Here is a 24,267-nt window from a genome sequence, read left to right as displayed (position 1 = left end):
AGTTCTATTTAAAAACTTGTCATAAACCAATAAGTTATTGTATGTACAAAATAAAATTCAAATTTTTTATACTTGCTTAAACGACTAGTGAGTTTATCATTCAACCAACTCAAATTGTTACTTTTAAGAGCAAAACATTTTTTAAAAAATATTGCACTTCCTTTTTTTCGAAATATATTAATATTTGCAAAAAATGAAAAAAACAAAAACTTATTATATCAAATTAGAAATTCTATATAGACGTTAGACACCAACAAAAGTTAGAAATTATATATATTATGTATTTTTATTAATGAACGATAAAAGAGTTTTTCGGAATGAGTGCCTCAATATTTTTTACAAATGTAGAAATTAAAGTTTGCTATTTTGCATATTAGAGAAATTTTTTAACAATTTAGTTTTAGAGCATTAACAGATTCCTATAAAGATACTCTATAGTGAAAATTCAATAAAAATTAGTTATTGTAACGAAATAAAGATTAAAGAAAATAAAATATATATTAAATTGGCCTTTAAAGAATTTCGCATTGAATATTTTCGTTTCCAAAAAAAATTTTATTACGTTGAAATTTCTAAACTTTACCAACATACTTTTGATGATCTATTTGTCTAAGTGAAAACGAATCTGACTATTATAAAGACTTATGTCTTATTTTTATAAAATTCAAGAACTTAAATGTAATATAATTTTTTTAGGAATGAAAATGTCCGACACAATTTCTTAGAGACATTTAAATATATATTAAACAAAAAACAAAAAGAATAACAGATTTAGTCATATAGTTCTAGATTACAGAAATATTCAAGATTCAGCATTCTGCAACTCTTCCCTCTATTACTCCTTTAACATCTAAAAGAAAGGAATTAATTCAGGCCAGAAGAGGCACGGGAACTAAGAGTAATAGTTCTACGTTCAAATATTTACTTTTTTCATTTCAAAAAAAGAAAAAAGAAAAAAGAAAATCAATGAATGATTACACAACAGTATAGGGCAAACACCTAGTAGTGATCAAAATGACAAGCTCCGACATATCAAGAAAATTATTTGCAAAGATAGAAAATGGCTACTATGCCTTGCCTCCATGATTTGCAGTGATAGAAGTTTGGGCTTATAAATCTAGCTTATGTACAATCCACACCGAATTCATGAGCTTACCAGCATTAAACATGAAATAGCAGCCTTATCAATCTCAACAAAATGCATATAGCCAGACATGTGACTCTGAGATAAATTGGCCTTCCTGATCACTAACAAGTATGCTAGCCTTTATTCAACTTCCACTGCAGCCTTGTCACAAGCAGCTTTGTTGGTGTAAGGTCACTAGGGACATCAGTAATTTTAAGTGATCCTGTATTAGTTGCGTAAACAATATTAGCAAGAGCCTTGTACTCCTAAAATATCGCCTAAATATGCAAGTACTGCAATATGAAAGATGAAACAGTTGCTAAATGCTATAACTTGTAGGTCTGTTAAAAAGGTTTTTATATTTGTTTATTTACAACTGACAATATTTCATACACCAACTGAACAGTTTGAGTAGACAAGATATATACTTTTCTTTATATACAACAACAATAACAACAACAACAAAGTTTTCTACTAAGTAGGGTCGGCTACATATATCAAACGACGCAATTGCACCCTATTATGTACTATGTCTGTAGTGAGACCATTCATATATAGATCTCTTGAGTCTTGACTACCTCACGTATGGTTCTTTTGGATCTTCTTCTACCCCTACCACTTGTCTATCTTCCATCTGATCCATCATCCTAATTGGATGCTCTTACCAATTTTCTCCTAACATGTCCCAACCACCTAAGACAAGATTCCACCATCTTTTCAACAATAGACGCCACAATAACTTTCTCTCTTATATCATCATTCCTTTTTCTGTCCAAATGTCTATGGTCACTCATTCTTCTAAGTATTCTCATTCGGCCACACTAAACTTATACTCACCCTTTGCTGCCCAACACTCCGTTCCAAACAATGTTAAATAACATAGGGAAGTCACTCCAACCCAAGGCAACCTTCTCCATGTTCTTTCGAATATATATAAGTTATCCAGCCAAGATAACTTACACAACATGCGACAAAACAGAACATTTCGACAAGTAGTATCTTTCGTTGGGGCAAAATGCAACCCATATAAATGTACTCATACGAATGTTGTCACTTCAAAGGATGAATAACATACCAAGAAACTAGAAAATGCAATATTACATTACATTCTATTTGAAATTGCAATGTTTATAACGCCGACAATACGCACCAAAACATGGAGAAGTTATCTTTTCAAAATTTGAGAAAATGTTGAAGCATCACTAAAATAACAAAATTGAGAAACAAAAGAGGTTGCCAAAGATCCATAGTTCCTAAAGCCTAAAAAAAGGCAGCCCGATGCACAAGCATCCCGCGTTAACGCAAGGTCTGGAAAAGGGCCGAACCTAAAGGGTGTAATGTACGCAGTTTAACCTAATAATTACATCAGTGACTGTTTCCACAGCTTGAACCCATGACCTTGAAATCACACGGAGACAACTCAATCATTGCTCCAAGGCTCCCTTTCTTAGTTCCTAAAGCCTAAAGGATGAATATTTATCAAATAACAATCTAAGCACCAAGGTTATTGGCACAACATAAAATTGCAAAATATATACCACACTATTGACAAAATAGTATTCTAGACTAAGACTTCAAAAACTAATACATAGATTGTTACGGAAGTCATGTATAAGCTCCAAAAGACCAAAATAATCATCAACAAAGGTCTAACAAAAGGCACAAAGTCTTAAAATACTAGCAAATAGCAAGTAATATCTCTTGTATTAGCCAAAACAGACATTAGACAAGTCTATGATCTCCATCTAATCTTCATGGCCAAAGTCATCACCACCTATATTTTTTTTTTCTTTTTTTTTTGCTATCATCTCATCAAGGACGTGATAAGACTATAAGAAAAAGAGATAGAGAAATAAAATCTGGGGGAAAAGAAAACACTACACAAACAGATTTTTCCCCAAGAAAAGACTTGTAGGCAAAGAAGAAACGTCGTCAATCCCCATAAACATTGTTCGTAGATATTCATTTCAAACTTTTGGCAAAGAAATGCACCATTTTGTGAATAGGTCCATATTTTTGTGTTTTATACTTTTTAATGAGAAAACACACCATTTGGAACATGACTTTTTCAAAAGAAAAAAAAAAGCAAGTGCAGATCACCATTTTGAAGGCTTAAAACAAGAACGCGAATATTGCATCGAATCTTCTTCACCCGTCTTTTGCGACCCAAATACCAAAAGTTGCAGCACAAATGGAATCATTGCCGGAGCTGTGACTTGCAATTCCAGATCGTATTGTACAATTCAGGACATTTAATCGAATGATTGTCAAGCATGTCTTATTCAAGCCATCGATTTGAATTGCGGAGCTTGAGACTCGAATATACTCGCACGATTCATGATTCAGAATCTTCATTTTGACTACCGTGCTAAGCACAATCCTATTGTGTTCTAATTCTGGAATGTTTACTAATTACCTGTATTCTAACACTACTCCTCAATGTCCTTCAGAAGTATCTAAGATAAAAGGGAAATTCCATTCAAGTATGGCAGATTGGCAGCATGCCCATCCTACGGGTCCTGTTGACAAATGCCCTATTAACTCATAATTATGGTTATATACCAGAAATTATTTAAACCATTTAGTTCAACGGTTCTTACAATGTACAGCTAATTGTACAACCGTTTTTTGTGTCATTCTATTTTTATTAGGTGTTCTTTCGAGCAATAAGCAGAGTCTATCCTAACTATCTCTAAACTGTAGTTTCAGACAATGACAATTTACATCGTAGACCTATGTCACCATACTATATCTAACACTTTGCACTGATTAAAATCCTCAACTTACAAGTTACAAGTAGCAGTCTTATAAACACCACATGGAAATTAAACCTAGCAAGAGTCATGCAATTGCTCAAATGTCAAATCCCTAAAACAAGACACATGTATAAATCAGTAGCTCCTTTATTATGGAGTATGGACTACAGTTTTAGAAGAACAGGTCAGCCTATTCGTTGAAGAACTACAACAGCAGTAAAAGAGCAATCCAGTCCACAAACCTTCAACCTTGTGGAATCGGTGCAGCCCGATCCCCACAACTGCTCTAATAACAGGAAATGTAGCACCATCAATAAAATCAAGAAAAGCAGGTGCTGAAGATCCATAATTCCTAAACGCTAAAGGATGAGTATTTATCAATAACAATGTAAGCACAATCCCTTCGAGTTCTAATTCTAGAATGTCAACTAACTACCTATATTCTAAAACCACGCAATGTCCTTCAGAAATATAAGTTGATATGGAAAAGCCATAGAGGTATAGCCATATGCCGACTATGCTATTAATGCTAATCCACACAGCCCGATCCCCCACATCAGAGGAGCTATTTCCAAGATTTGAACCCATGACCTCAGTATCGCAAGTTAACATTCCTATCTTAGAGCCAAGGATCACCCTCTAACAAGTAAAACAGCACTAATAACAGGAAATGAAGCATTTTAAATCACTAACACTCAACCAATGCATACATATGGCTATTCATGTCATAATAATATAAAACATAAGACACATCAAGGCAAGATAAAAGCTCACTTCATCAGTGCAATCCATGCAACCCAACCCAATCCGGAGGAGGCCAGAACAACTTGGAAATGCTAGGGTAATCAGACAAAGGCGAAATCCTCCCTTCATCCAAGTGAAACACACCCAACCCGCTCTCCAGCGCATTCACGTTGAAAGTATCATCCCTAAACACCACACAACCCCCTCTATCAACACCCAAATCCGACGCGGAAGCCGAGAATGCGCAATCATCCCCTAAGAACAGAACTCTATCTCCCAAACTCCCCACCTCGACCCACCTCCTCTCCATTTCCTCCAACCTATAAACTTCAAACCTCACAGCCCTCTCACAACCAAGCTCATAGATCTCATCCTCATCATCATCATCAAAACCCCCCAATTCACAAAGATAATCAGAGGACAAGTACTTGTCCACCAAGAACAATTCACCCTCGCACGCAACCAGGAACTTCTTGTCACCGCCAAAGACCGGGTCAGCGACCGGGGTGAGACTCAAGTCAAGGCCAACGATTACGGTCCGGCCGGTGCTGTCAACGGCGAATAGGCTGCCCTTGTGGACGCAGACGTCGTCGTACGGCGTCAGCATGTCGGGGATTATAGTCCAGTCAGGGTGCCCGGACCGGAAGAGGGCGAGCCTTCCGGATATGTGGATCGTGAGGAGGGCAAAACCGTCTTTTCGGGAACCCAACCAGGAGAAAACGACTTTCTCCATGTAGAGAGCGTTGAGGGAGGTGGGACACGTGTCAGCGAGGATGAACTCGTGTTCGATGTCAAAGACAGGGAGGTCGATTAGGTTTAATATTAAGTTAGAATTGGAATTGGATTTGATTGGGAAACGGGAGAGAGGGTGGAAGAGGAGGGTGTGACCATGGGTGTCTTGGCCGATTTTGATCAGCCAGGAACGGTGTGGGGTTTGGTGAGGTGGGTTAATGAGGAAGAGGGTGCGTTTGGAGAGAGAAAAGATGGAAGGGGTGGCGGCGGTAGCGGAGGGGAAGGTGGGGAACTTGAGGGGTAGGTGGGTGGGGAGTGGGGAAGAGGAAGAGCGCCATGAGGAGCAGACAGATCGGAATCGGAGAAGGTAAAAGGGGCTGTCTATGAGTTCCGAGATTAGGCGGAGGAGTTCCTTTGGGAGTTCTGACCAGTCTGCCATCGCTGCTGGTTTTCTAGTTTCGCTCTAGGAAATGCGAACAACGGACGGGAACAAACCGGAAATGCTTTGTGGTCAGAAAGGAGAAAGCTCTACAACTACTTGCACAACTAGGGTCCATAACATAGTTCGGAACCTGCCCAAAAATACATGACTTTTACAAATAATAAAAAATGTGGGGGGTTTTTAAAATAAAATAAATTTGACGATAAAATATATTGTTTCTCCTGAATATTTTTAAAACATTTTAAAATTTTACTTAATATTTAATTTGATTCAAATTTATCTTAAATCATGCCAAAATCGGTTAACATGCAAGAGAGCAATTGGATCTCATAAATAACCAAGAAAATGACTTGAAACTTAAATTCGGACGAAGACCTCACCAAATTGAAGCAATGACCAGATATTAATTATTTGGTGTATATGCACGATATCTGTTCGTACAAGAAGTGAATTTACGAACTGGTAAGGTGAGAAGGTCAAAAATCCTGATTTCAGCATGCACAAAATCAGGTTGGGTGGACAATTTACAAAATACTTTGATATTAAAGTTCAGTAGTATTTTTTTGGTAATATAGAATAAGTGTCTTTATTTATTGCGTATCCTTTCCTTTACACCTCTTCTATTGCGAATCCTTTTCTTTATACTTGGTTTTTGGAGTTGTTGTTTTTCTAGCCTCTAATATTTTTATACCGTGTTACTATTGTTAGGATTTGACGGTTTCGACTTTAGTAGTGTAACTGTTACGACGTTTCCGACTTAGCTCATAATGTCAGATTCTTACTTAATTGTTAGTCCACTATGATCTTATTTGTCCAGAATAGTACTCCCACTTCAGATTCTCGGACCTTGGCCCTTTTATCAATGGTATTTAAATTTATAAAGTTGGACTCGTTTTTAAATTGGAACTCTGGAAGTTTATTAAAGAAACTAAACAGTTTTTTAATTTCTTTTGGAACAATTGTAATTCTCTCATTCTACGAACCATCAGCCTACTTTTCGATTTTTCTCTCTAACAATAAATACAACATTAACTTGAATTTAAGTAACTTTTCATTTCTACTCTACCTTTCATTTGCTCTTTCCTCATTTTCTAATTCACTGTTCATTAAAAGGGCAGGACGGGGTCTTGGCGGATTGGCAGCACCGCCACGCCCTGGACTCACAATGACCTTTTTCTAACTTTGAAGGGTACCAAAAGATTTAATCTTTATTGAAACTATAATGTCTCCTGACCGAAAATTCGAGTTTTCGGTGTGAATGCCAACAAACCCCTTAGTATCAATTTATTAATGATGCTATGGAATGAGCGTCCTCTAGTTTTGAGGGACATCTTCATAAACGAGAAAGTTGCTCGCAATGCTATTAGTAAGCTTCCTGTCTTTCATATCCTTATTTCTTGCTTTGGTGCATTTTTGGTTTCCCTATCTTATGGGTTCTCTTCTGCTTTGTTTTCCAGTTGATATGGCTGGGGGACTTGCTGTCTTTGCCAAAATGAAGAAGAGATTGACAATCCAACCTCCAATCACGGCTGGTGGCGACAGAGTTTCCTCTTCCGCCATTGTTAGTCGTCAACCAAAACCTCGGAGGGTTGAAGAGAGTGGGGAAGGGCAAGGTCTCGAGGTCCACATCTTGGAAGGGGACTCTCGCACCAACTCCCTAGCCAGAAAAAAACTAAAGAATGTTGGACAAGATGATGCTGCTGCTTTAGCCCCTTTCTCCTTCAAGCATGTATTGGATAAGGGATTCCGAACTCTCAAATTTGTGGATCATCATTTTATGGACGAGGACACCAAGGCAGTTCTTGCCAAGATGCCTTTGGAGGATACCCTTCCGCGAGTTCAGAGGATGTTTTTGTGCTCTACGACTTATGTCCGAGACATAGATGTAGAGATCTCAATTCTTCGCTCAAAGCTCCTCTCGAAGGACAAAATGATTGCTGAGAAAAATATCCAAATTCAGAAGCTGAACAACTCAGTTACTGACCTTCAAGGTAAGCAAACTTCCTTGGAGAATGAGGTAAAGAGTTTGAAGGAAGCCAAAGTTGCTTCCGATTTAAGGGAAGAAACTCTGAAGAAGCATGTTTCCGAATTAATAAAGAAAATTGAGGAGCTTTGAAGAAACAAGTTTTCGAGCTAACGAAGAAAATTAAAGAGCTCAATCTCTCTGTTAGAAAAGCTGAACAGACGGCTGTTGATGGCATTTTTTATGCCGAGAAGAACATCCTTGACCAAATCAAATTGAAGGCTCCCGATTTGGACATCTCCGAAGTCGTTGTCTTTAAGAAGGTGGTGGATAGAAAGGTTGTTTCAATATTATGAGCATGATTTGTAACTTATTTTTCTAAGTACTTTGAACTTGGTAATTATGAACTGTGGTACTTTTGCGGCACCTTATCCCGTCGTTTCTTCGGGATTTAGCTTTATGTGTTCCTGTTATACTCGGGATTAACTTATGAGTGTTAACGTTTTATCGTTTCACTGCTTGCTATATATCCTTCTTCGTTAGATTGTTTTATTTCGAACTTTAATTTCAATTTAATTTCAACTTTAAACGAATGAGGGGATATTTAATGCATAACATGAATTTATCATAGAATTCACAAAAGAAATTAATAATTAAAATGCTTATTTGAGGTATAAAGTCGCAAAGAAAGTTCCTTTGGCCGAATACAAGTGGGGCCTCATTAAAAACCTAGATTCCTAGGAAATGAGTGCCTTTATTCTACTTAACAAAGAAAATTAAAGGAAAATTTCCAAAAACTTCCAACATTTTCTAAGAATAATACCTTTTCAAATGGGTTGCATTCCAACTGCTCAGAATTTCAGAACCATCCAAGGTTTCTAACTTGTATGCGCTTTTTCCAATACTTCTTTTACTATGAAGGGTCCTTTCTAGGTTGAGGCCAGCTTACCTCATGTTCCTGGTACCCCGGCATCGGCTTTCCTTAGAACTAGATCCCCCGCTTGAAAACTTCTAGGTCGGACCTTTGTATTGTACCTCTTGGCTACCTTTTGCTTCAGAGCTTGCTCTGCTAAATTAGTCATACGCCTGACTTCGTCAATTTAGTACAAGCTCTCATGAGTTACCGAGGTTTCCAAAAGCATTCTTGGGCTTGACTCCCCAAGTTCTACCAGGATTACCGCCTCTTCGCCATAGGTAAGTCTGAAAGACGTCTGTTAGTAGTGGAGTGCACTGTAGTTTGGTATGACCACAACACCGACCACACCTCATCACCCCAAGAGCCCAGGTGCTCATCCAATCTTTTCTTCAACCCATTCAAAATTACCTTATTGGCAGCTTCGGTGTAACACCCTACCACACAGAACTTTACACCTAGGATGTAAAACAGAGGTGGCAAGTTGCTACGACCTCAAAGGGGTATGACGAAAACAAAATCGAAGATACAACGCTTATGAGAAATGGAAAGATAGAAAACAATCGAAGATACAACGCTTACGAGAAATGGAAAGATAGAAAACTTATACAGAAAACCAAAAGACAGATATATAAAAGTAGAGTTCCAAATGATAGTTATATAATCAAGATCTAGACTCGAATTGCGAAGTAAAGGTTGGCTAGAATATATATATATATATATAACCAACGGATAAATATAAATCCTGTTTCTCCAAGTCAACCTCTAAAAGAGACAAAACATAATATATACAAGATGGAGAATCTATAAACATATTTAAACATAAACCAAATACAAAAACCAAGTCTCAATATAGTTCTTCGCTTTCAAGAGTCTCCAGAATGCTCAGTGCGGTATCTCGTGTCCTGCATCTGAAAACCACAATATATGTATGGAATGAGAACCGGGGGTTCTAAGAATGGTAAAGGTGCCCACGTACATAAGATATAAGGTCCCAGAAAAGCCAGAGGCAATTCTAGAACTCCGACACTTAGATATAAAGTTTAGAATTAAAGTTTAAAACCATAATACAAGGTGAGCTATCTAAGGTTCCTAAGTCTAACTCGATTCTACTTATTCCCTCAATTTCTCGCCTTCCTCCAATCCTCCAAAACCCCGGTGCACAGACAAAGCAAACACAAGTAGGATACAGATACAGCAGGTAGCAAATATAGAAGGTAAGCATAATAATCACATAGGCAAACCTAATTAATGCACAATCAAACAAAACACACACATACATATGATGTATGCCTGCCCTATGGCTGATGAATCTCATCTGTCGATTATATAGCCAACCCGACATGTCCGGTAGCTAACCCAAACATTGTTTTCTTGAAAATTGGTGAGCGGTATAGTACCACGATCCTCACCTGGTGAGCGGTAAACTACCTCGATCCCCACAGACGTTTCAATTGGAAAATATCAAACATGTGAGCGGTAAATAACCACGATACCCACAAAACAATTTCATATCAAATCTGGTGGGCAGTAAATAACCACGTTCCCACAAAACATATTCATTTAAAAACTGTTGGCCGATAAATAACCACGATCCCCACAAAAATATATTCCATATCAAATTCATCCTCATCATCATTTAACAATTATCATCATCACACCTCCCATTCCGTTCATCAATAATTCACACTCAAAACATAATTCTCTTCTCAAAAAAATCAAACTCAAAACATAAACCTATCCTTGGTAAATCGAATTCAAAATAGTATAATTCTTTTTTTAACTAAATAAAACTTAAAACTTAATACTCTTCTTAATAAATTGAAACTCCAACATAATACTTTTCTTAATAAATCAAGTTTCAAAACATAATGCATTTCTTTTCTTTCTAAATCGAAGTCAAATAATATAATTCTTTTATTCATACTTGTCTAAATAATACTTCAAACTAAATCTCCAATTTTTATAAAAATTTCGGCAGCATCTCCTTTAAAATTCGGACTTTACCACCCTTCTCGGGTTCCAACCAAACCACCTTTCAAACCCTTTTCAAATTATTTCCAGCTCTTAATTCATTCATTATTCAATAAACAAACAAACACACACACACACACACACACACACACACACACACACATAACTCAACCAATCATCAATCTTTCATCATCAATACTCACATTCATCAATAATCATTCATCAATCCCCATCAACAACATTAATTAACACAATTCCTACAACCAACTCAACAAAATCATCATTCATCAACTCATTCACAATATAATTCTACATTTCGATCAAGGTTACTAGCATTAACATATTCTCACATTTTCAACCTATCCTATGATCATCTAGCCTATGCTTTCACAAGACATTATATATTATCTACGAGAAACCAAAATCATACCTTTACCGATTCCTCCCTAAGCCACAAAATCCTTCAAAAGTCCTTCTCACCACAAGTTCCAAGCTCCAAATTCTCAATCAAACAATTTCAACTCAGTATCACTTGCTCCACATCATCAATCAACTCCAACCAATATCCAAATTCAATCTAATATCACATATTATCATTATGATCAATATAGAGTTCACTAAATTGGCTTAGAAAAGGGAGGTTGAATCTATGGCCTTCTTTTACTTTGATAGATTAAGCCTTTAATACCAAACTTCAAACTTGATTTATGTTTGAACTGTGCAGTAGAAAATTTAAGAGACAATTTCGTTTTGTCTCATAAATTTCAGAAAACAGAACAGCAAAAGAAAGAAAGAAGTTGGCACAGTCATGTATCTTGGTTCAGTTGCCTTGTGCAATGCAACCTACATCCAGTCTCTACCATAATTGTGGTGGAATTTTCACTATAGTCAAAGTATTATATACACCAATTTCCTAGGATTCACACAATCCTATTTGGACACACAAGTTTCTACCTAAACTTGACTTGGTTATGATAATACCTAAACTCTTTTACACTAAGTGCTTACCCAACTTAGCAAGGGACACCTCTCAGGTACAAGACATAAGACAGAAAATACAACCAAAAGAAATCTAAAATCACTCTTGGCTTTTCTCTCAAGTGTTTTACTCAGCCTTTTTCACTCTTAGGCTTTTTTTCAATGTCTATCTTTTAGCCTTTTACCTCTCAAATAAAATATAGAAAGATATACATTGAAAATGAAATACAAAATAGTAAAACATGAAGGAGATTGATGAATCACAGCTTTAACTCTATGCACTGAACCTAGCATCTAAACTCATCACTTTGTTTTTCATCTTGGCAGAGTGCTCCCTTTAGTGTAGGTGCAATACTTCCAAAACTTCAAACACAGTAGTGAGGTTTCATACACAGCTCTCATTCTCTCGGGTTCTCTCTCCTTATGCTTCAACCAGAAACATTTTTCCTTTTGTACCTTGTGTTGAGACACAGTTATGGTTTCTCTCAAGTCAACTCCTTGGACCTTGAGCTCACATGGTTCATCCCTTCTCTTTCTTCAATCAACCACTAGATTAGGGATTTTAACTTTTGAAACATTTGTTTGACCGAAGACAACATGACAGCAAAAGTGAGCTTACTAAGTGATAATCCCAAATCCAAACCATTGAAAATATGCTTTGGCTCCAAGTAACTTTGTAGGCCATTGATTCACATCAATGACTCAGAAACCACATTCTCCATGTATCCCAAAATGGCGTTGCAGAAATAAGAAGAAGAAGTGAAGAAATTAACTTGCATGTAAATGGAAATAAATCACCTTTATCCTCGGACTTAGCTTAACCTGCTTTGATTAGGACGATTAGACATTTTCTTTCTTAATTTACTTTTCTCTTTCATTCTTCTCTGGTGAATGAACCAAGACGAGGAAGCTTTCTCTCTAATTCTTCTTGAATCTGACTGAAGAAAGCTTTGTGAACGTTGGCTTTGGTTGGCTTCAACTTGGATGAATCAACTTAGACTTGGATTGGCTTAACTTTCCATTTAGTCAAATTGATTTCTTTTTCTCATTTCTTTGGGCTTTGTTTGTGAATTAAAGAACCCACCAACAACCTTTGTTTCTTAGTTCTATTGCTTTGTGCTGTTGCTTCTTTAGTTTTTGGCCTGCATCACTAACTAAAGCAATCAAAACTAATTGGGTGTTTAACCCAATAAATCAATATTTGTCATCATCATTTAAATTAGTTGTGTTCTTAACTCAACACTAATAATTTTCCCAAGTTAATTCGGTCCTAAGACATCAAAATCACATAACCTCTCAAAATCAAAACCTTAAATTTCAAAATTAAGGAAGAGTGGTTGAGTAAGAAATTGTTAGATTCCTACCATATTGATCTATGGGTTTTGTAGAGAATTTTGAGACGAACGCGTGACCGCTAACGGCTCGTCATTTGGAGCTCTGGATTGAAAGTTACGGGCGATTGAATTTCGGTGGATTTTTGGCGTCGATTTTCTCCCTTCTCTGCGTGATTTCCCTTTTGCTTGAGGTAAAAGTGGCTGAAGCCACATATAAGAAAGTGAACGGGCTGGGACTTGGGCCAGGTTTGGGTCCGGTTCAGCCTATTGGCACGTTTTTGGGCCAAAATCTTTAAAATTAGTGTTAAAATTCATATTTTAATTATTTCTATTTCATGAAACTATAAAATTTGATTTTATAATTTCTTTAAATAATAATTAATTTATTGGTTAATTATTTACTAATTACTCGAGGTTTACATCCTATCCCCCTAATAAAAATTTTCGCCCTCGAAAATTCGCTTTCAAATCTTCATATATGTGACAGAGGATTAATGTCGGTAAAGAATTTCTCAATAAAATCGCGTTGCAAGTATAGTTCTAAACTGTCATACAATCCTCGGTCAATATTTAATTTGTTTGTCACAATGCAAACTAATAAAAATAACCAAAGTATTTAAACCTCGGGTCGTCTCTCAAAGGAATTGCAGGGAAGTGTACTTATTATTAGTTATAGGAAAAGTATTTTTGGGGTTTTTGAATGATGAACAAGGAATGTAAATAACAAGAAAATAAACTAATAACTAAGAAAAGTCCTAGCAAGGATTGAGAATTGAAATTCCTATCCTCATTATCATCATCAATTGTGATGGTAATTGCCTTTTGCTCTCACTTAGTTAACCTCTAACAATTGAAGGAAAGTCAAGTGAGCAAAATCAACTTAAGTTCACAAGTCCTAATCAAAGACTAGATTTAGTGAAGCTTAAGCCAACTAGCAACTTTCAATAACCAATAAACAAGAGACTTTGACAATTTAAGAGTCTCCAAATTACTCAATCCAAGCCAAGAACACAAAAATCTATTTTAAAATCCAACCAAGCATTTTATCAAACACTTGGAAGGCATAAAATAAAAACATAGAAAATTAATAAGAAATAGTAAAATCTAAGACTAACAATTGCAAAAAAAAAAACAATAACAACAAATTAAAGAAAGCGACAATAAACATAAAATACCCCAAATTCATTAAAAGGAAATTGGAATCAACAAGGAGTCATGAACAATAAACATAAAATACCTCAAATGCATTAAAAGGAAATTGGAATCAACAAGGAGTCATGAACAATAAAGCAATAAGGTAAAGGAAACAACATATAAAACTAAGAAAGCAAAGAGGTAATAACAAGAAATCAAAAAAGGAACTTGAATTAAGATAAGAAGTAGAATCTAAACCTAGATGAAACTGAAAATAAAAGAAGAAACCCTAAACCTAGAGAGAGAGAGAGCTTCTCTCTCTAGAATTCTACATCTATATAAAACTAAAGTGTGTGAATGAATGATCTCAGCTCCATCCCCAGCCTCTTGTCTTCATTTTCGGGCCTGAAACTGGGCCAAAAGCAGCTCAAAAATCGCCCCCAGCATATTCACTTTAGTGCAGCACGTGACGCTCGTCACGTGTACGCGTCAGCCACGCATACGCGTCAGCCACGCATACGCGTCAGCCACGCGTACGTGTCAGTAGACGACACACTTGGTCACGCGCACGCTTCAGCCATGCGTAAGTGTCGGGACCAACTTCTCAAATCTTCAATTCTTTGTGTTCCTTCCACTTTTGCATGCTTCTTTTCCATCCTCCAAGCCATTCCTGCCTTATAAACCCTGAAATCACTTAACGCACATATCACGGCATCGAATGGTAATAAAAGAGGATTAAAAATTAGCGATTTTAAGGCCTAGGAAGCATGTTTTCAATCATAGCACAAAATTAGGAAGGAAACTTAAAAACATGCAATTTACATGAATAAGTGTGAAAATAGTTGACAGAATCCACTCAATTCAATAAAAAAAAACTATAAAATAGTGGTTTATTAATACGCACTCCCAAATTCAACTAAGCTTGTAGCATCTATTCTACCATTTTCCAATATCAATTCAATTACCTATTCACATCTCTCTTTTATATATACGTTATAAACTTAACCGACTTCAAGCCTATACTGTATTCATCTGTTTCACTCTTAGCTTCGTCTAGTCCTTTCTCATTTGTTAGTCAGATATCTAACTTGCCTCATCTCTTATAAAACCTTCCTCAACTCTCATCCAAAAATACCTCTAAAACTCCGAACACCTTCTAATTCCTCTTCAAGTTTGTCATTCAAAATTCATCCATTTCGTCGGTCATTCATCAATATCTTACGTATTTTATATAATCACTCAACCAAACCAATCCCTCCACAATCAAAACACTCACTCAATCCAACACTAATCATATTCACATACATCTCAACCACTTCCCTTTATCATCCTCATTCATTATAAAACTCATGATTACCATCAACCATCACCAACATCATATATATACATACATATTCCACCAAATTCACCAGTTAGAGCGTTCAAGCCTATCTTATGGTTACCCTCTAAATACCCCATTTTGCACCCACTTGTTATCAAATCCAATCCTACACCTGCGACCATATCCACAAACTATTCCAAGTAAATCTAATCTCACAGTCGCAATCAAACTTAGTTACGTGAAAATCATTATTTGTATTGACCTGCTAAACCTTTCAGGCATATAAAACCTAAAGTGTTTCTAATCATCCCCTACTACTCCTCATTGCAACTATCCGATGTCAACGTTACCGCAAGCATCTGCTGCGCCACTCTGATCTCAAATCATTAAGGACTTAATTATCTATCAATGTTAACTAAAACTTTCCTTGAACCTATTTACCTCACAAACTAAACATAGACCACCTCACCCGTGCATAAAGTTTACCGTATCACCTCGCTCGCATCCACGAGTTGCCATTTGGGTTTTTTCCACACCGAACGAGTGATATTAAGGTGATCAGTCTTAATATCTCAAGTCTAGTGCTTCGAATTTTCCAAATGTATGCTCATGAATATTCATACCACATATGTCAAGAAGACATCCTAAACAACATGTGCACACAACCCAGAGTATGCTTAGAAGCATAGTCAGTCCGTCCCTCAGACTCTATAAGAGCGAATTACTCTGATACCAAAATGTAATACCCTACCACACAGAGCTTTACACCTAGGATGTAAAACAGAGATGGCGAGTGCTACGACCTCAAAAAGAAAAAAAATATATATAACAAGGATAATATATCCGGGAGCCTTGAAAGAAAAGGGATATAACGAAAACAAAATCGAAGGTACAATGCTCACGAGAAATGGAAAGATAGAAAACTTATACAAAAAATCGAAAGATGAATGTATAAAAGTAGAGTTCCAAATGATAGTTATATAATCAAGATCTAGACTTGACCTGCGAAGCAGAGGACGGCTATATATATATATATACAACCCCAAAAATAAACCAACAGATAAATATAAATCCTGTTTCTTCAAGTCAACCTCTAAGAGGGACAAAACATAATATATACAAGATGGAGAATCTATACACATATTTAAACATAAACCAAATACAAATACAAACACCAAGTCCCAAGAAAGTTCTTCGCTTTCAAGAGTCTCCAGAATGCTCAGTGTGGTGCCTTGCGTCTTGCCTCTGAAAATCACAATATATGTATGGAATGAGAACCAGGGGTTCTCAGTATGGTAAAGGTTCCCACGTACATAAGATATAAGGTCTCGGAAAAGCCAGAGGCAATCCTAAAACTTCGACATTCAGATATAAAGTTTAGAATTAAAGTTTAAAACCATAATACAAGGTGAGCTATCTAAGGTTCCTAAGTCTAACTCGATTCTACTTATTCCTTCAGCTTCTCGCCTTCCTCCAATCCTCCAAAACCCCGGTGCACAGACAAGCAACACAGACAAAGCAAACACAAGTAGGATACAGATACAGCAGGTCACAAATATAGCAGGTAAGTATAATAATCACATAGGCAAGCCCAATTAATGCACAATCAAACAAAACACACACATGCATATGATGTATGCCTTTCCTATGGCTGATGAGTCTCATCTGTCGATTATATAGCCAATCCGACATGTCCAATAGCTAACCCGGACATTGTCCTCATGAAAACTGGTGAGCGGTACAGTACCACAATCCTCACCTGGTGAATGGTAAACTACCTTGATCCCCACAAAACAATTTCATATCAAATCTGGCGAGCGGTAAATAACCACGATCCCCACAAAACATACTCATTTAAAAACTGGTGAGTGATAAATAACAACGATCCCCACAAAACATATTCCATATCAAATTCATCCTCATCATCATTCAATTAATTCAACAATTATCATCATCACATCTCCCATTCCATTCATCAATAATTCACACTCAAAACATAATTCTCTTCTCAAAGAAATCAAACTCAAAACCTAAACCTTTCCTTGATAAAACTAAATAAAACTTAAAACATAATACTTTTCTTAATAAATCAAGTTCCAAAACATAATGCATTTCTTTTCTTTCTAAATCGAAGTCAAATAATATAATTCTTTTATCTATACTTGTCTAAATAATACTTCAAACCAAATCTCCAATTTTTATAAAAATTTCGGCAGCATCTCTTTTAAAATTCAGATTTTGCCACCCTTCTAGGGTTCCAACCAAACCACCTTTCAAACCCTTTTCAAATAATTTCCAGCTCTCAATTCATTCATTATTCAACACACACACACACACACACACACACACACACACACACACACACACATATACATAACTCAACCAATCCTCAATCTTTTATCATCAATACTCACATTCATCAATTATCATTCATCAACCCCGATCAACAACATTAATTAACACAATTCCTACAAGCAACTCAACAAAATCATCATTCATCAACTCATTTACAATATACTTCCACATTTCTATCAAGGTTATTAGCATTAACATATTCTCACATTTTCAACCTATCCCATGGTCATCTAGCCTATGTTTTCACGAAACATTATATATTATCTACGAGAAACCAAAACCATATCTTGGCCGATTCCTCCCTAAGACACAAAATCCTTCAAAAGTCATTCTCACTACAAGCTCCAAATTCTCAATCAAACAAGCTCAACTCAGCATCACTTGCTCCACATCATCAATCAACTCCAACTAATATCCAAATTCAATCTAATATCACATATTATCACTATAATCAATATAGAGTTCGCTAAATTGGAACATCACCAAGAATTGGGGGTTCCTTACCTTACCCACGGCTCAAATGAACAAAACCTAACAATTCTTGCAAGCTAATTCGGTCCTAAGACGTCAAAATCACATAATCTCTCAAAATCAAAGCCTTAAATTTTGAAATTAGGGAAGAGTGGCTGAGTAAGAAATTGTTAGATTCTTACCAAATTAATATATGGGTTTTGTAGAGAATTCCAAGATGAACACGTGACTGCTGACAGCTCATCAATCAGAGCTCCGAATTGAAAGTTACGAGATTGAATTTCGGTAGATTTTCGGCGTCGATTTTCTCCCTTCTCTGCGTGAATTCCCTTTTGCTTGAGGGAAAAGTAGCTGAAGCCACTTATAAAAAAGTGAATAAAAAAGTGGATGGGCTGGGCCTTGGGCTCGGTTTGGGTCCGGTTCGACCCGTTGGCCGGTTTTTAGGCCAAAATCTTTAAAATTAGTGTTAAAATTCATATTTTAGATATTTCTACTTCATAAAACTATAAAATTTTATTTTCTAATTTTTGAATAATAATTAATTTATTGGTTAATTATTTACTAATTACTCGGGGTTTACATTTGGCTTGTCCATTTGCCTGCAGGTGTTCTACCGAGACAAATATTTGTTAGATCCCTAAGTCGGACAATAATTCCTGAAACCTAGAGTCTGTGATTGGGTCCCATTTTCCATGATAATGGACTCGGGGATCCCAAATCTTCCAATAATTTCTTTCGAAATAAACTTTTGACATTCAGCGAAACTGATACTAGACAGGGGCATGGCTTCAATCCACTTGGTAAAATCATCTATAGCAACTATAAGATATTTTACCTGGCCGGGTCCTGGTAGAAAAGGTCCCAATAGATCCAAGTCCCAGTTGGCAAATGGCTTTGTCAGGATGACAGATACGAGCTCATGCGGAGGTGCTTGGTGGAGGTTGCCATGCTGCTGACATTTGTCACATTTTTTCACATACTCCATGGTATCTTTGATGAGAGTAGGCCAGTAGTATCCGGCTTGGATGACCTTCTAAGCCAATGACTTTCCTCCTAATTGATGTCCACAAGAACCCTCTTGAACCTCCTACAACACATAAATTGTTTGTTGGTCATTTAAACACTTCAATAATGGTTGGGACACGCCCCTTCTGTATAGCTACTCATTTATCGTGGTATATTTGACCATTTTAAGCTATAACTTCTTTGCTTCCTTAAGATCACTAGGTAGGGTCCCGTGTTCTAAGTATGTAGACATCGGGTCCATCCAAGTGTCAAAACTGGATGAACAGAAAGTCGAAACATCGGGCTTTGTCACAGTGGGCTCTGTAAGCACCTCCCATATCAGATTACAATTCTCTGTTCCGGGCTTAGTGCTTGCGTGTTTGGACAACACATCAGCCCATGTATTCTGTTCCCTAAGCACATGCTTGATTAAAAAAGAATCAAAGGATTGTACCTCTTGTTGTACTTTTTTCAATTATTGTTGCAATAGCAAATCCCATGCATGATATTCCCCATTAACTTGGGAGGACATAATAGTGAATCGCTAAACACAGTCACTTTTGTAGCTCCGATATACCGAGCCAACGCCAATCCTGCAAGCAAGGTCTCATACTCAGCCTGATTATTTGAGATAGGAAAGTCAAATTTAATAGAGGCCTCGATCACCACGTCCTTTCCCTTGGTTAAGATGAGGCCAGCTTCGAACATTGGAAGCTCCATCCACATGAAGCTCCCATAACGGTGCGTCGAAGTCTGGGTGCGTCATCTCAGCCAGGAAATCAACCATCGCTTGAGCCTTAATGGCTGAGCATGGTTCATAGCGCACATCAAATTGAGATAGCTCAATAAATCAACTCATCATCTGACCTGCTAGGTCGGGTTTCTATAAAACTTTTTGATCAGTTGGTCGGTTTGCACTATTACCAATTAACTTTGAAAATATTGGCGTAACTAACAGGCCAACATAAGTAATGCAAAAGCTCAAGTTTTTCAATTTTTGAATGTCATAGCTCAGGTCCTTGAAGAACCTTGCTAAAAAAGTATATTATATGTTGATGTTTATCCTGATCCTCTAAAACTAAGGCCGAAGCCAAAGTTTCTTCGGTTACGGATAGATACAGGAACAAAGGCTGGCCGTGTTCGGATTATACCAAAATAGAAGGAGATGAAAGAAAATTTTTAAAATGTTAAACGACGACTTCACACTCCTCTATCCAGGCAAATTCAACATCTTTTCTCACCAAATTAAAAAATGGTTTGGCCATAATCGCGAAAGCTCCCAAGAACCTTGACAATGCAGCCGACCGACTTGTGAGTCTTTGAACCTCTTTGAGATTTCGAGGACTCGACATGTCTAAAATTGCCGGACACTTCTCAGGGTTAGCCTTTATTCTCCTTTAGGTAACCATGAATCCTAAAAATTTACCTCTCCAAACTCTAAATGCACACTTTGTTGGATTCAACCTCATCCTGTGAAATCGGAGGTAATAAAAAACTTCCTTCAGGTCATCGATCAGCTCAAAATCTTCCTTTGTTTTTATCAGCATATCATTGATGTAGATCTCCATATTCTTCTCGATCTGTTGCTTGAAAACTTTTGCCATTAACCTTTGATATGTTGTTCCTACATTTTTTAAACCAAAAGGCATTATAGTGTAGCAATAAATCCTCTCGGGGGTGATGAAAGTTGTTTTGTCTTTGTTAGCTTTTGCATTGGGATTTAGTTATATCCATTATAAGTATCTAGGAAGTTTAGTATTCGATATCCCGAGGAGGAGTCAATCATATTGTCTATGTTAGGTAAAGGAAAGCAGTCTTTTGGGAAGGCTTTGTTTAAATCCGTATAGTCTACGCACATTTGTCATTTTTCATTAGACTTTTTTACCATTACCATATTTAAAAACAATGTTGAATAAGTTAACTCACGAATAAACCCCGCATCCAATAACCCCTGAACTTGGCTTTTAACCTCGGCTGCCCAGTCGGGCAACATCTTCTGACCTCACTACGCAATTGACTTGAACTCGGGGTTATTAGCTAGCTGATGGGATATGAATGCTGGATCAATTACGAGCATATCGGTAGGTTCCCAAGAAAATAAATCTACATTACATCTCAAGAAATTCTGAAGTTCTAATTTTAGGGGATAAGGTAATTCCTTATTAATCATGATGTATTTTTCTGGGTCGTCCCCAATTTGAAATCTCTCCAACTCTCCATTGGGCTCCGGCCTCAGATTCTCCTGGATTCGGGAGTTTATGTCAACAAGGAACACCCCTGTGGATTCCTTAGCTTTATCCCAAAGTGTAAGGCTAGCCTTATTGCATTTAACTGCAGACACTCGATCTCCTCAAACCGTTGCCACCCGATTATCCGCCGTCAAGAACTTCATGACCAGAAATTTTGTTGAGATGAATGTGCATTGATCATTGAGCGTCTTCCTCCCTAAGATTACATCGTAAGCTGTAGAATCTTGAAGAACGAAGAACTCGGCCTGTACTGCCCTTATATTGACACTTTTCCCTATAGTGAAAAGGAGGTCCATAGCCCCATCAGGTTTGATATAGTGATTTCCAAGCTCGACAACCCCCGAGAGATAGGGCTTCAAATTTTGATCCTTCAACCCCAGGGCATTGAATGCATTTCTGAATAGAAGGTTTGAATCTGCACTTGTGTCAACGAGGATCCTCTTCACGATGCCATTACCTAACCTGACAGTGATAACCAAAGGCTTATCATCATTCGATGTGGCGATCTGGAAATCCTCTACCAAGAATTGTACTGCTTGAATGCTAGTTACTTTGAGAACTTTAGAGGCCGCGACTTCGACGTCTCTTTTTACAGCATTGTTGGATCTCGGCAACCCATTCCTTCCAACAACCACATTGACCACAACCTAAGATGTGTCTTCCGTGTTTTCTGGGGGTTTGAAGTTTCTTGAATTTCTGGTTTCCCGATTTTCATCCTTGTTATGCCATCTAGGTAGCCGTATGTACTGCACGAATTTGGGAAGCTTTCCATCTTGAATTTTTTATTCCAAAGCGTTTTTCAAATTAATGCAAAACTCAGTCTTGTGACCATAGGATTTGTGGTAATCACAATACTGAGACTTGTTTAATGAGGCTTTGGGTTGAATCTGTCTTGCTTTTGGTAATATACCTCGATGAGAAACTTGCTGATATATCTTGGCAAGTGAGACCACTAAAGGAGTGTAGGAGGAGAACTTTCAGACTAGCAGAGTTAGTGGTTTTGGTGATGAGGTTTGCCCCGAGCTTCTGCCTTTTTGGGGAGACGGCACTGGATTCTTCCTTTTTGTGGAGACCACTTTTGAAACATCTTCATCTCGCATTTACTCCAAAGAAATTTGATGAATTTCCTCCATGGACTTTACATCTTTGGAAGTCAAGTGCCTACGGAAGTCTCCTTCTAGCAATCCAGCAATCAAGCATAGGCACACGACTTCTCGGGTTCGAGTGTTTACCTCCAAGAGTGCTTTGTTGAATTGGTTCAGGTAATCTCAGATGCTCTCGCCTACCCTTTGTTCCACCCCAAATAAGAAAATTGGGTGCTTTGCTTGGGTCCTTCTGGTGGTAAAGTGAGCCAAAAACTTGACCTTGATGTTAACAAAGGAGGAGATAGATCTGGCGGGTAGCGTGTTAAACCACGCCATAGCCAGTCCTGACAAAGTGACTGGAAAAGCTCTGCATCAGATTGCGTCTTTGACTCCTTCTAAGTTCATCCTTGCCTCAAAGGCACCAATGTGCTCCTGAGGATCCGTCTTTTCATCATGCTTCAAATCAGTAGGCTTGTCAAAATATTTTGGCAATTGTACTTGAAGGATGTGGGAAGCGAATGGGGTTTGACCCATTATCACGTGTTCTCGAGACTCCTTGTGCCTTTCATGGCTAAGACTCCTCTGCGGAGTCCGTCTCCTTTTAGACTGGGCAGATCGTGATTTTTTCCATGCCCGCCTATCTGCTTTCTGAGAATCACCACGCCGTCATGGAGACCTCCTCTCGTCTCTTTGACGTTGGGGTGAGCGTAAGCCCCGCCGTTGGTCTCATCCTTGTTCAGGGTTTTCAGAATTGTGCTCTTTGCATTCCCTAGCTGGACGACTTTGAGAACGAGACTGTCTAGACAACAAGCGCTCGGCCAACCATCGTTCAAGTTCCAATTGGTAGCGCTTCAACTCTTGTACCCGATGTTCCATTTCCTGCATGGCATGGTGATAGTCATCTCCGAGGCCAGCAAAATGACAAACTTCTATGTGACGGGTTTTTGAGTTAGGGGATCCCGGATTTTCATAGCCGGGGGGAGCGTCTTCTTGACTTGGTGTAACGTTAGTCTCGTGTTCGTCCTTCCAGTGTTGGAGCTTCAATGGAGTTTCTAAATTGATTGTGGAGTAAATTTGATGTTTGGCAATTATTCTTTGCGAAGTAGGATTTTCCCACAGATGGTGCCAAATGTTTGCACCAGAGGTGAGTTTATAAATTGATTAGGTGAGAAGGTCGAAAGTCCTAACTTCAGCTTGCACAAAATCAGGCTGGGGGCAACCTGCAAAACACTCTGATGCTTAAGTCAGTAGTGCTTTTTGGTGATATGAAACAAGTGTCTTTACCTGCTGCATATCCTTCCCTTTATACCTGCCCTTTAGGGCTGCTGTTTTTCTAGCCTCTAATGCTTTTATGTCACGTTACTATTGTCAGGATTTGACGGTTTCGACTTTAGTGGTACAGTCGTTATGATGTTCCCGACATCATCTCATAATGTTATATTCTTACTTAATTGTTAGTCCGTTATGATCTTATTTACCCAAAACAATACCCAATCTATATTCGAGTAATCAAATGGTGTCGAATTTGATGAGACATAGAAAAACAATCCTGTAATGGAAGATTGCTTGAGATACTTTAAAATATAGTTATCAAAATCAAATTTGATCAAAATATTGTATCATCTTAGTTAAAAAATGAGAACTTTTATTAATAATATTTTTTTATATTTTAAAATATATTGGAT

The 24,267-nt window shown here is 37.4% G+C and overlaps 1 protein-coding gene and 1 long non-coding RNA gene across 9 annotated transcripts; one reads left to right on the top strand and one right to left on the bottom strand.

Annotated features, from left to right (window-relative positions):
* Nucleotides 722-5,957, bottom strand: LOC107612962 (F-box protein SKIP23). Of its 8 annotated transcripts, none has more exons than XR_002352840.1 (4): nt 4,657-5,957; nt 4,125-4,234; nt 2,480-2,587; nt 722-1,349 (listed from the first exon to the last, which is right to left on the bottom strand). XR_002352840.1 is itself a non-coding variant. In XM_016314766.2 (3 exons), the coding sequence occupies exon 1, from the start codon at nt 5,795-5,797 to the stop codon at nt 4,661-4,663; it is 1,137 nt and encodes a 378-aa protein (XP_016170252.1). In that variant the 5' UTR covers nt 5,798-5,957; the 3' UTR covers nt 722-1,349; nt 4,125-4,168; nt 4,657-4,660. The 8 variants fall into 8 exon arrangements, 3 of the variants coding, with proteins under 3 accessions (XP_016170252.1, XP_020965354.1, XP_016170251.1); XR_001613885.2 differs by having other exon boundaries at nt 4,125-4,168; XR_001613886.2 differs by having other exon boundaries at nt 4,125-4,163.
* On the top strand, nt 4,241-4,623 carry LOC110266019. The gene is made up of 2 exons (XR_002352842.1): nt 4,241-4,380; nt 4,508-4,623. It is a non-coding gene; the product is annotated as an uncharacterized LOC110266019 (long non-coding RNA).

The sequence above is a fragment of the Arachis ipaensis genome, chromosome B08 (genome assembly GCF_000816755.2).
Source record: "Arachis ipaensis cultivar K30076 chromosome B08, Araip1.1, whole genome shotgun sequence".
NCBI lineage: Eukaryota > Viridiplantae > Streptophyta > Magnoliopsida > Fabales > Fabaceae > Arachis > Arachis ipaensis.
The sequence above is the reverse complement of the archived record's forward strand: the minus strand, read 5'-3'. Positions and strand labels throughout refer to the sequence as shown.

Coding starts and splice junctions, on each gene's coding strand:
- LOC107612962 (XM_016314766.2), bottom strand. CDS start 5,797: ATGGCAGACTGGTCAGAACTCCCAAAGGAACTCCTCCGCCTAATCTCG.